This window comes from Rhinoraja longicauda, chromosome 10, assembly GCF_053455715.1.
Source record: "Rhinoraja longicauda isolate Sanriku21f chromosome 10, sRhiLon1.1, whole genome shotgun sequence".
Taxonomy (NCBI): domain Eukaryota; kingdom Metazoa; phylum Chordata; class Chondrichthyes; order Rajiformes; family Arhynchobatidae; genus Rhinoraja; species Rhinoraja longicauda.
In genome coordinates, this window is record NC_135962.1 from 28,034,202 (window position 1) to 28,048,093 (window position 13,892).

Sequence of the window (13,892 nt, forward strand, 5' to 3'; positions counted from 1 at the left end):
ATCACACATTCACTTCATAATTCAACACACAGATCGGTTCAGTAGGCAAATGCACCTGATCTTTTTTCACTGCACCGTTGCATTTGAAAATCAAACAAATATTTTAAATTATTTTTTAAAAACAGAGGTAGGTACCAGGGGAAGAAAAACAGACACATCTTGACAAGAAAGAAAATTGCAAATTCATAATGGGCAAAAACAAGTTGCAATGATCTTTTTCACCCAAGTCGCCGGACTCAATGGTGCAAATGAAAGATATGCAAGAACACATGAATGTTGAATTTATTTGTTATGTTGGTCAGCAACTCCCCTCTCTTGTCACTAGTCCAATCTGCATGTACAGGGTACTGCTGTTTACTCTGCGATTCCTTTTGTTCATATCTATATTGTTTTTTGCACAGTTACCTGTCTGGAGATACTCTGACAGCGGGAGCGCACTGCCGCGCCACCACTCACCGCGCCCCCCCCCCCCCCCTCCCCGGGCCCAACCTGCCCATGTTTGTATCCAGTGGCCCGCCCCTGTATCCAAGGGGAAAGCGGGCCAATCATAAGGCGAGCAGCTGGAGTTAATAGAAACTGCTCTGTGGCGCCCCCCTTTAAGTGGCGCCCCCCTTTAAGTGGCGCCCAGGGCACGTGCCATACCTGCCATACCCTAGATACGCCACTGGATACAAACATGGGCAGGTGTAGATGGGGCATCTTAGTCAGCATGGGAAAGATGGGCCGAAGGCCTGTTTCCATGCTGTATGACTCGATGACTCTAAATTTGCAGAATGAAGATTGTCTCAAGTCAATGCAAACTATTTCACTTTGTCCCAGAGGTCAGTGGACTGTAGAGTCCAATGGCAGATATCAGAACCTGAAAGAAATCAGCCTGCATCTGCAACATTCAGTAATTTAGTGTAAAACGCAATACCTACACTGGTGTCTATTGTCAATGGGGCTGCCATCTGGACTTTATTGAAACAGGAGGCATGTGGGTGGCAGGTAGTCGCAGATCCAATAAAGGCTTCATTAATGCTTGCCAGACACAAGAAACATTTCCAAGCTTTTGCTGCAGCTGAATGCTGTGGATTTAAAGAGTCACACCTGTCAGTTGTCACAGATCTTAAGAGGTGTTCCAGAGTCTGTATCTGACGTTTCTATTCTTTCCTCAGTGTCATACAGCACGGAAACAGGTCAATTCACAACTTTCCCATGCCGACCAAGATGCTCCATCTATACTAGTCCCACCAGACCATGTTTGGTCCATATCGCTTTAAACCTTTCCTTTGCATGTACCTGTCCAAATGTCTTTTAAATTTTGTTTTCGTACCTGCCTCAACTACCTACTCTGGCAGCTCGTTCCCACCACCCTCTGGGTGATAATGTTGCTTGACATGATCTGACCCAAGTATTCTTCCATCCATGAACTGATTCTAAATGCCTTGCAGCATGCAATGCTTTCAAAAGGAAATTTAAAAATCTTCAATTTCTCTTGCAAGTATACTTATATTTTAACCCCAAATGGTTCAATTTGCTTAGTCTTTTACTTTGGAAATTAATCCGAGGTCTCACATGGAGGAATTTACTGTACTCAATTCCCAAAGAAGGATGACAAAAAATGATTGATGCTGAATGTCTGAAGAAAAGGAGCAAACAATGCAAACAATTAGAACACAAGAAAATAGGAGCGGTTGTAGGCCACCTGGCCCCTCAAGCTTGACCTGCCATTCAAGATAATCATGCTTGATCTACCCCTGTTCCCAATTCCTCCTGTGTCTGAACCCACAAACCTAAATCCCTTGATCTTCCAAAATAAATATGATATTGTTTCACTTTAAATAGTTTTAATGAACTGGCCTCCACAACTCTCTGGGGCAGGGAGTTCCAGAGAGTCACTATCCTCTGTAAGGTGATTTTCTTTTTACATATCCCGGTTTAAATAACCACCTCATCTTGAAATTACATTTCCTTGTTTGAAATTATCCTACTCATCGAAACATCTCAACATCTACCCTATTATGCCTCTTGGCATTTTATATATTTTACTAAGATTACTCTCATTTTTCCAAACTCCAAAAAATACATACCAATCTATTTAGGTTCACTTGATAGGAAAATCCTCATCCTGGTGAATCTGATTTGGACTGCGTCCAATGCAACAACTTTTCATCGGTAAAGGGACCAAAACTGTGTGCAGTACTCCAGGTGTGGCCTCACCAACCTTCCCATTCCTACAATCCAATGACCTTGCAATAAAGGCCAACATACCACTAGACCTCTTACCTACATGTTGCACTAGCCTGCTAACTTTATGTGATTGGTGACGAGAATATTGGATATAACAGAAATGCGAGATATTACAAATTCTAATCACTCTTTTTTTTTAAACTAAACACTGGAAATACCCTGCTGGGCAGGCAGAATCTGTGGTGAAAGTTATATTCATTATTACATTATATGAAATGATCACTTGCTTTCTTTCACCACGTGAGCCTCCAGGCTTGAATATTTATTACATTTTCCTTTTACCATTTTATTTCAAAGTATGGAATTGCCTGGATTTAATTTTAAAGACAGGGAAAGTTTTTTTTTTGTTACTCACAATGCTGAAATTGCCAAGAACATTTTCTGAATTTGCCATCAGAGATTTCTACAATCTGACTTCTTTTCAGCCTGCTGCCCTCTACAGGAAGAAACAAACAGCAACGAGCCTCTTCAACCACTCGATTGAAGAATCTAAACAAGAGCCTAAATCAGATAATGCAAAGCATGAAATAAATGACATTTAAACGAATTGCAGGAAAGGCAAATTGAAAAAAAATTACATTAATTTTCTTCTGAAAGCATGAGATTACATACAAAATAAATGCATGGTCAATGAAATTGCCCAGAAGCAATTATTACTTGTGTTCCAACATAACGGCCCTAACTTTCTTTAATTTAGTTTAGTTTATTGTTTATTGTCACGTGTACCAATTTTGTTGTTGTGGCATGCTATCCAGTCAGCGGAAAGACTATACATGATTACAATCAAGCCTCTCGGTGTACATATCATATCATATATATACAGCCGGAAACAGGCCTTTTCGGCCCTCCAAGTCCGTGCCGCCCTGCGATCCCCGTACATTAACACTATCCTACACCCACTAGGGACAATTTTTACATTTACCCAGCCAATTAACCTACATACCTGTACGTCTTTGGAGTGTGGGAGGAAACCGAAGATCTCGGAGAAAACCCACGCAGGTCACGGGGAGAACGTACAAACTCCTTACAGTGCAGCACCCGTAGTCAGGATCGAACCTGAGTCTCCGGCGCTGCATTCGCTGTAAAACAGCAACTCTACCGCTGCGCTACCGTGCCGCCCAGATACAGGATAAAGGGAATAACATTTAATGCAAGATAAAGTCCAGAAAATTCTGATTAAAGATTGTCCGAGGGTTCCCAATGAGGTAGATATGGTAGCTCCGGACCCCTCTGTTGTTCATTTCTTCGCTGACTTTGATGCAGAACCAGATAACCCAAGTTCACACCATTGGAGAAAGTTCAATGTGAAGACTGTCAAAGAGGAATTTTACAGCATACCAAGCAGAGGGACAAGGTTTATCTAACAGAAAGCCCTAAAATATCGTGCTAAACTGCTTAGGAAGAAACCTTAAAATTAGAATGAATTTTTAAAAATAATAACAGGGACTATTAATAGCTTCACCTTTATTATAACAGCAATATCCAAGTCAAAGTTGTCAGTGTGGATCCTTTAATAAGAACATAAGAAATAGTAGGGGTAGACTTCATTAAAAACCTCTTTCTTCTAACTCGCGTAGGTCATACATACTCAATTGAATTATCTTTAGACCGACTTCAATGTTATATCTTGCACTAAATATTGTACCCTTTATCCATACACTATAGAGGCTTGATTGTAATCATGTAGTATTTTCTTTGACAGGACAGCATGCAAACAAAAGCTTTTCATTTTACCTTGGTACACATGGCAATAAAATAAATTAAGGTAGACTGAAAAGCTTGTTTTGCATGCTCTCCAAATTGATCAGTAATACTATACATAAATAAAATCTAAGTCAAACTCAAATATTATAGGTACGGCAAAGGGGAAGATAGAGTACAGAATGTAGTTCCCAGCATTGTAGCAGTTCCCAGCAGTTCTATGGAACTGATGGACTACAATTGCTCCTCATCTACCTCATTGGAGACCTCTGAACCATCTTTATTCGGACTTTATCGCACTCCAATTTTTTAATCTTGCACTGAATGTTGCACCCTTTATCTGTGCACTGTGGATGCCTTGATTGTATTCATGTATCGTCTTTTCTCTGACAGGATAGAATGCAAAAAAAAGCTTTTCACTGCAGCTCGGTACACGTGACAATAATAAACTAAGCTAAAACACAGGGCAGTCCTTTCATTCCAGAATTAACCCATGAACCTTTTTTTAAATTGCCTCCAAAGTAATTATTTCCCATCTTAAATAAGGAAAATAAACTGTATGCAGTACATTCACGGAAAACTTTACTTTTGTACTCCTTGCAATAAAGGCCAACTTTCAATTTGCCTTCATAATTACTTGCTGGGTTTGAATACGAACTTTGAATTTCGCATACAAATACATCTGGATCCCTCTGTACAGCAGCATTGTTGTTTCTTGCCATTTAAACAATATTCTTTTCCTCTTCCTACCAGCAAATAACCTGAGACTTCATTACATTGCATGCCATCTGTCATGTTTTTGTCTACTCACTTACGCTGTCCCTACTTCCTTTCCTTGTGTCTTCCGCACAACTTGCTCATCTGCCCATCTTTGTATCATCAGAAAATTTGGCAACGTTCAATTGTCTCCCTTCATCTAAGTTATTCATATCGACTGTAGGTAGTTAAGTGTAGTATTGACTCCTGTAGTATTCAATTGGTTATAACTTGCCAAACTGAAAACTACCCTTTTACCCTCAGTGTTTCCTTCGTCAGTGTCTACCCAAGCTACAATATATTACCCAACACTATGAGCTCTTGAAAAGTCCCTGATTAAAAAGTGAACTTCTGATTCACAATCGGAATAGTAACAAAACTGAAATTTGACAGGATTTCAAAATGAATTGTTTTTCCGGGAACCATGACTTCCTCTCTACCATAGTTTGCAGTTTGTAAGACTTTATGTTGAATTATCAGATTCTAAATACCTTGCTCTTACTTTCCTGTATCGGAACTGGCCAATCATCAAGTCTGTGAATTGTTTTCTCTCCATTGATATAGCCTGGCATTGTAAGCAGCCCTGCAATTGGCAGCATATAATACAAATAAAAAAATATAATGTACTTCTAACGATCCCATTTAATCTCACCCGTTCAAAGATATTCCCTTTGTTTTATCCATCTCTCCTCCACCTTCTGTTACTGAAAATCAATATTTTCTCTCCCTCAAAGGCTATTGGCCCCAAAACATTAACTCGCTTTCTCAGTGACATTTGCTGCCTGACCTGAATCTTTTCGGCATTTTTCTTTTCCACGTAAAAATAGTATACATTGTAGATTTGGGGAAAAAAAAGCAGGATCACAAATGACAGATGATTAGTAAGGGTGTCAGGGGCTATGGGAGGCAGTAGAATGGGGTTAAGATGTAAAGATAGATCAGCCATGATTGGAAGACTGATTAGACTGGATGGGCCAAATAGCCTAATTCTGCTCCAATAACTTATGAGCATGATTAAGATACTGTTCCTTCGAGGACCTCTTCTTTAAATTGCACTACATGTTTGTGGCACATTGTTGATATCAGATGTGTACATATTGATAAGCTCATTGTCTAATATCAATGGTTGTCTTCCACATATACAATGGCCAACTCCCTATTATTTTTATCTTTGTAAACAAGAATTGACAGATTACTCTGAATGGGAATATAAATTTGAAACATGGTAAAATAATGGGTTGGAAAGAGGTTGAGAAGTTGAAGATGAAGGAACAGTAAGAAAACTAATATGTAACAAAAACTGATTAACAAATAACACCTTACCATGCTTGTTTGGCTTGAACTGGATATACCAATAAACATTTATTTAGTTAAGAGACCAAACAGTGAATACTTTCTGAACAGTGAGTACTTTCAGAAGAGGAGTCCAAGACCAGAGAGCACAACCTCAGAATAAAAGGACATACCTTTTGAATGATCAGGTGGAATTTCTTTAGCCAGAGGGTGGTGAATCTGTGAAATTTATTCCCACAGATGGTCGTGGAGGCTAAGTCATTGGGTATTTTTAAAAGTAGAGATCGATAGGTTCTTGATTAGTAAGGGCATCAAATGTTATGAGAAGGCAGGAGAATGAGGTTGAAAGGGAAAAATAGATCAGCAATGATCGAATGGCGGAGCAGACTCGAAGGGCTGAATGGCCAAATTCTGCTCCTAAGTCATGGTCTTAACATGTTTCTTTAAACTGCAGCTTTGCTGAAACAAGACAAGAGCATTTTGACAGTGGATCTGATTGGAAACATTAATTTGGTTGGGGGATTTTAACTTTACTTGCCCACCTACACAACATGTGCATTTTTTGGTAAAAACATATGTTATAACCTACTCCATTTGCTCAATTGTCAAAAAATATGCACTTTAGATACGTTAAAATGTTATGCCCAGCAGGAAGCCAATGGAAGATATGAATATGGCATTTGGTAATCAAGTAAATTCATTGGTCCTTCAAGGCTCCCATTTCAGTTTGCTGTGCTTTTTGTAACTAAAAATAAAAGTAAAATCAAGCATATTTATCCAAATTATCAGAGAATGACAACTGGATGCATTGATTTTCAGCTGAGAGCTGACCTGCTTACAATTATACAATCTATTTTTACAGAACAAAAATCAATGCCGGCAGGGGACAACATTGACATATTGCAAAGCTGGAGAAATGGGGCCACGCTACAAAAATATGATCAAATACCGTGCGCTTCCTGCTGTTTGACGATTAGAAATGTTTATTTTAGAGTAAACAAGGATTTCCAAAATGAGTGATAAAATTGCAAAAAAGACTGGAGCTTTTGTTTCACCAACTTGGTTTTGCACCTTTTCCGATATGCTGTTTTTCTTGATAGTAGGGTAATCAGCAATGTTTTTCCATGGAACTACTTTTGTAAAAAGAAAACTATGAAATTAAATATATGCACTCAATCCATTGACATAACTGCGTGGATCCTTTATGAGTAATTGAGTCATCTGTGAGATTGCAGAAATACATTTTTTTGTTTTGTTCCTTTAATGAAGAGATCAGTGAACCTGAAATGCAGACAACTTACATTGATTTCATAACTCCTGGTCATTACAGAACATTAAAAAAAAATGGAAAACAAATTGTATAACAATATGATGCTATCTGCAAAACTAAGTTACATTATTTACATTCCAAAGGACATTGCGGACAGCTTGAAAGGAAAACAAAATGCATACTTTAGTGAATATTGTCCCATAGGGCCCAACAGTTAAATTACAAACTCAAACATTTTTACTGAGCTAATATGTGTGGAGGACCAATCATTTTCAATATTAACAATAATTACAGCTAAATAAAGAATGGCAGAACAAAACTGTTTCTGATCTAAGCTTTGTTGTAAAGAAACCAAAATAATTATATAATTGATGCCCTAATTGATCAAGGAACCAGTCATAGATGGTGATATTTTCCACAGTAGAGAAACCCTAAGTGTGGTTTAATATCTGTGATTTATAGAACGCAAATCATTTCCAAATCACAGCACTTCTGGTTTAACACAGGTAATTAATATCATTAATAGGCCTAAATACATCTGGTATTTTCTTTCATTTGCAGAACTTGCTCATTATGTAGTATATTGTTTGATGAAACTACTTGGTACACCTCAACTGTCTGAAGATCATTAAACACAGTTGATGAAAAATGAGTTTATTTGTTTCTTACAATGCATTATCATTGAAAAGCTAAGCACCTGAATCAGTACCAAGGAGGGAAGATATGCAGGATTAAAGCACATGAGTATCTCCATGTCCCACATTCAACTGGATTTTAACTGGAATTTCTTTCATTAAACATTTTTTCTTAAATACAGGGATCATACTTACATAGAATTTCAGTTTGTTTCACAGACTCTAAGCTAATAACAAACATATTAAGTAACTGAGATGAAGGGGCAAACTGTTTAGAATGTTGTAGTGCACTTCTTAAAACAAAAATTTATTCACTCCCCCAACCGCTCATCCCACCCACGAGAATTTCCACTCTCTTATAATACCATGATCTGAAGTTACAGAGTTATTGCGTAAGCATTATCCTATACATTTTCTTCAGTAAATTTCCACCAGTGTTCTGAAAAAAAAACACTCATGAAATGTTATTTAAGAAATTATAACTTAACCATATTTTACAGCCTTAATTCATTGGCAATTTTGGAAGCAATATTTTTGAAAGCTATGGATGTTCCTGATATTCGCTTAAATCGAACTCCATTAAGTGACAGTCTTGGCAGTTTGCAAACCTCCATCTCCCACTGGACAAGATTCTCTGCGTGTCCATCGCCATGGACACAGAAGAGCAAGAAACGCTCACGTTGTTCATAATCACAATTGTTTGCATCAAGGACCTTTCTGATCTCCTTCATCATGTCATTGGAATCCATGGAACTCGTTGTTTTCATACTCCAGGTAAATCTAAGTGAACGGGGTTTTGCTTCTTTGATTTCGTCTTTTTGATCCCCAGATACATTGCGACTGAAAACAAAAAAGTTTGGGCAACAAAACATTAGAATACCAATCGACATTATATTGCTCCTATCCCTTTACTTATTTTTTTCATAAATAGTCAAAATCTGTCAACAAAAATGGATCAGATAGAAGCTGGGATTAGTTTTACAGCCCTCTCTCATTTCTTAACACTATGAAAATATTGCAAGAATTAATTTAATTGTAAATTTATAAAGCTATAAAGTTTTTTTTTGTTGCAGCATCTACACATCAATGCCAGTAGAGCAGTATATCTGGAATCACTGAAACTAATTCAAATCACTTTTAGCTGGCAGCTTCGTATTCCATAAAGTACATCTTCACACTCACACAAAAGGAAGTTGAAACATGTTTTAAATATCGGTTAGATCCTTGAGAACAGCTTAAATTTAATATGCTTTGCTTGAGGAACATGAATCCCATATCATTAGAATTTGCATCTCCTATCGTTAAAAGTGTGTTCTCCAGGAAGCTGAACTCTATGGAACTTCAAAAGCACAGACAGCTCTCTTCATGAGAACATAGTAGTGCATATCAAAGTGCAAAGAATAGCAGTGACAAATGCATGAGTCCTGCACATGTGGTGGTGCAGCATGAACTGCAAGTCTAAGTATTGCATTTGTGCATAAAAATAAAGAGAACGGAGCATTGCATTAAAAAATCTGAATTCTGATATCTTTATGATTACCAAATATTTTCAAAAGTACAGTTCAACATAAATGTAAAGAAAACGAAGGTGTCCATAAGGTGGAGCTGCAGAGCCAATACCTGGTAACCATCACAAAGGCAGTCCCACGCACCCAGAAGCAGGTTAGATTTATTTTAAAAATTGTATATTAGTGAGAATCAAATATCAGTGAAAGCAGAATTTAAAAAAAATAAAAAATTTAATCAGCAAAATAATCTTTTCAGGCATCTGACATGCACGGCCACCCATTCAATGCCTTCCAGGTAAATTGTTATTTGGATTTGAATGCAAGAAGCAAACTGAGAATGCCCTACCATTCAACAAAGTAATGGCCAGACTTTCACCTCGACACTATTTCCCTGCTGTATCCTCACATCCCTCAATTCCCAACTATTCCAAAAACAATATACAGTATTTTCAAACTTTGTTATAAATGATCTACTCCTTACCAACTGTGTGGCAAATTTACCCCTTCAAATTCCTTTTGTTGAACCAAACCAGCTAGCTTTTTGTTAGCATTGCTGTGGTGCAAAGCAGATCTGTTGGCTGGGTACCAGCTGATATGTCTGCTACGTACAACTAACCAATCTTTAGCTCCCAGTGCCAAATTTCTGCTTACTTTTCTCAGCATTCACCAAGAGTGACTGGTTCTCAATATCACCACATGTTGAAAGGGATGAGAAAATGTTTACAAATGTAATTAAATATCCTTATTTAACATAGATTGAACTAATCCTCTAGTTGGTGATATAGTCAATATTTCAACAATCTGATCAAAGACATCAGCATTTACAACAAAGGTTTATTGTGAAAAAAGGCACACTCATTTTGAAAGGCAGCTTTTAGTTGCACTGTGATAAATTTGCTAAACATATGTATTCTCACCTTGAGCCCTCAAATCTCCCGTTTCTCTCAGGTTCAGTTGGGACCCTCGGTGAAAGCAATCCAAAAGCACAAGTGAGTAAAAGAAGAAGAAAATTCTTAAACCTATGAAACTTAGTCTGTCGCATACCAAGATGACAAAGAACATGATATGGAATACAGACAGAAAACATGCAATTTTGTGTGACAAAGACAATTCTGTATAATCACACTTTCAATATGAAATATTTTTTTAAATCATTCTATTCTTTAATGGCATATCTGATTTATAATTTTCTACAAATAGGCCAACTGAAGTGTTTACTACAACAATTATGTATCTCACAACTAGAGAATAAATGGAAATCAAAACACAGGAAATGCTGGAAATCTGAAATAAAAGCAGAAAATGTTGGAAACACCCAGCTGGTCAAGCTACATCAAGCAAAAGAGAAACAACGCCAACATTTCAAGTTGGAAATCTTTCATCAGAACTAGCAGAGTGTTTCCAGGATTTTCCCTTTTTTTGATAGTAGTCACACAATATATTTTGAGAAAATTCACCTGTAAGGTAGCAGACAGAAGATAATTACACAAAATGTTATAAGCTCATGTTATTGATGGGTGCAGCAGAGACCAATAATTAATTAGCTGGGGGAAAAAAGTATAGGAGTAAATGGATAATTTGAGGATGGCAAACAATAAATCGTGGGCACTGCAAGGATCAGTATTCGGACTTTTTGAATGGAAGATAAATCTGTGCTAAAAGCCTCCAAGGATATGTGAAAATATTATTTTTCTTCCCATTCTTTCCACCACTGTAAATTACTTAATGGATTTGAGGCCTTTAGAAATGGTTTTAATATAGCCGAAATAGACCAACTAAAAGCTTTTTGCCATTGTAGGCTAAAGTATTGTGAAACATTTCAATTGATTTTCTGCAATTTGGGGGCTTTAGGTATTTTTAAAGCATCTGTCATGGACGTCTTGAATCAGCACTCACCGAACACTTCGAACACTCCCAAATCCTAACTATTTCTTCTAGTAGCTTTCTCATTCAGCCTCGGATCTGCAGAGTAATGCTGCTGCAATATTCTAGAGGTCTTTACCAGCTAGGGGACTATGGAGAGACACTCCAAAGATCTCAATAGATTATTCTCAGCTTAGTTTGTTGAGGTGCGGTGAAAAGCTTTTGTTGCGCGCTATCCAGTCAGCGGAAGGACAATGCATGATTACAATCGAGCCTTTTCCATTTCACAGATGCATCATAAGGTCATAAGTGATAGGAGCAGAATTAGGCCATTCGGCCCATCAAGTCTGCTCCGCCATTCAATCACGGCTGATCTATCTCTCCCTCCTCACCCCATTCTCCTGCCTTCTCCCCATAACCCCTGACAACCGTAATAATCAAGAATCTATCAATCTCTGCTTTAAAAATATCTGTTGACTTGGCCTCCACAGTCTTCTATGGCAAAGAATTCTACAGATTCACCACCCTCTGACTAAAAAAAAACCTCTCCTTAAAGGAACGTCCTTTAATTCTGAGGCTATGACCTCTAATCCTAGACTCTCCCACTAATGGAAACATCCTCCCCACATCCACTCTATCCAAGCCTTTCACTATTCTGTACATTTCAATGAGGTTCCCCCCTCATCCTTCTAAACTCCAGTGAGTACAGGCCCAGTGCCGTCAAACACTCATCATGTGTTAACCCACTTGTTCCCGGGATCGTCCTTGTAAACCTCCTCTGGACCCTCTCCAGAGCCAGCACATCTTTCCTCGGATATGGGAGTCACGTTTAGGGAGTTAGATGTGGCCCTTTTTGCTAAAGGGATCAGGGGGTATGGAGAGAAGGCAGGTACAGGCTACTGAGCTGGATGATCAGCCATGATCATATTGAATGGCGGTGCAGGCTCGAAGGGCCGAATGGCCTACTCATGCACCTATTTTCTATGTTTCTATGTGGGTGTTTCATGTAAATCAGTTTTTCCTGCTCTACAATGCTGTCCAATTTGATGGGCTTTCCCTGCTTTGTCCTTTAATCCAAATTTCCAACAAAAGCCGGTTTCTGTATCTCATAGTTACATCATGGTTTGTGTACGTCTTTCTTCTCTGTTCTCACTCAATTTGCAAATTTCCTGGATAGGTTACTTTCTTAACAAGGATTCATCAGTCGTTATTTTTTTCTTTATCTCTACTCCATCACATATATCCCCATTGTTCTTCCCACCTTTTCTTTCTCTGCAATTTCCGTGCCAAATTTCTACATTTTCCCAGTTACTGCAAAAGGAAGAGCCATAGTAGTGGGTGACTCCATTGTCCGAGGTACGGACAGTAGATTCTGTGGCGGCAGGCGGGACTCGAGGATGGTCTGTTGCCTCCCTGGTGCCAGGGTTCAAGACATCACGGAGCGGCTTCAGAACATCCTAGCGAGGGAAGGCGATCAACTGGAAGTAGTTGTGCACGTGGGCACGAACGACGTCGGGAGGAAGAGGAAGGAGATACTGCGACGTGAGTTTAGAGAGTTAGGAAGAAGACTGAGAAGTAGGACGTCGAAGGTGGTTGTCTCTGCACTGCTACCTGTACCTCTTGCTGGTGAGGGCAGGAATAGAGAGATCGGGGATATGAATGTATGGCTGAGGGGCTGGTGCAGGGAGCAGGGATTCAGATTTCTAGACCACTGGGATCACTTCTGGGGTAAAGGTGACCTGTACAAAAGGGACGGGTTACACCTTAACAGCAGGGGGACCAACATTCTGGCAGGTAGGTTTGCTAGTGCTACAAGTGTGGCTTTAAACTAAGTAGTGGGGGGGAGGGGTTGACAAACCGGGAATATGGAGATAGAGTTAAAGGGGAAGCGAATACAGGAGAAATTGCAAAGGACTCTCGAATGAATGGGGAGGGAAGTTCTAGAAGGGATAAGGGAGTAAGGTCAGGGCCAATTGTGACCAGTGTGAGAGGGGAGGTGGACGCATTGGTGATCATTTTCCAATGTTCTATAGATTCAGGATCAGTTCCTGTGGATTGGAGGGTAGCTAATGTTGTCCCACTTTTTAAGAAAGGAGGGAGAGAGACAACGGGAAATTATAGACCAGTTAGTCTGACATCATTGGTGGGGAAGATGCTGGAGTCAATTATAAAAGACGAAATTGCAGAGCATTTGGATAGTAGTAACAGGATTGTTCCGAGTCAGCATGGATTTACGAAGGGGAAATCATGCTTGACTAATCTTCTGGAATTCTTTGAGGATGTAACTAGGAAAATTGACGGGAGAGCCGGTGGATGTGGTGTACCTTGACTTTCAGAAAGCCTTTGACAAGGTTCCACATAGGAGATTAGTGGGCAAAATTAGAGCACATGGTATTGGAGGTAGGGTACTGACATGGATAGAAAATTGGTTGACAGACAGAAAGCAAAGAGTGGGGATAAATGGGTCCCTTTCAGAATGGCAGGCAGTAACTAGTGGGGTACCGCAAGGCTCGGTGCTGGGACCGCAGCTATTTACAATATACATTAATGACTTGGATGAAGGGATTAAAAGTACCATTAGCAAATTTGCAGATGATACAAAGCTGGGTGGTAGTGTGAACTGTAAGGAAGATG

The 13,892-nt window shown here is 39.0% G+C and overlaps 1 protein-coding gene across 10 annotated transcripts in view; it reads right to left on the reverse strand.

The window, feature by feature from the left end:
* Positions 1-7,220: 7,220 nt before the first annotated feature.
* The window catches only part of mark3a (MAP/microtubule affinity-regulating kinase 3a), a 96,254-nt gene continuing 89,582 nt past the window's right edge, over positions 7,221-13,892 (reverse strand). For 8 of the 10 annotated variants that reach the window (XM_078406514.1, XM_078406519.1, XM_078406517.1 and 5 more), the window contains 2 exons: positions 10,313-10,357; positions 7,221-8,727 (listed from right to left, as the gene is read on the reverse strand). In XM_078406514.1, coding sequence (XP_078262640.1) covers positions 8,382-8,727; positions 10,313-10,357 — 391 coding nt within the window. In that variant the 3' untranslated portion in view covers positions 7,221-8,381. The remainder of the gene's footprint in view (positions 8,728-10,312; positions 10,358-13,892) is intronic. The other 2 variants (XM_078406520.1, XM_078406518.1) reach the window with 1 other exon arrangement.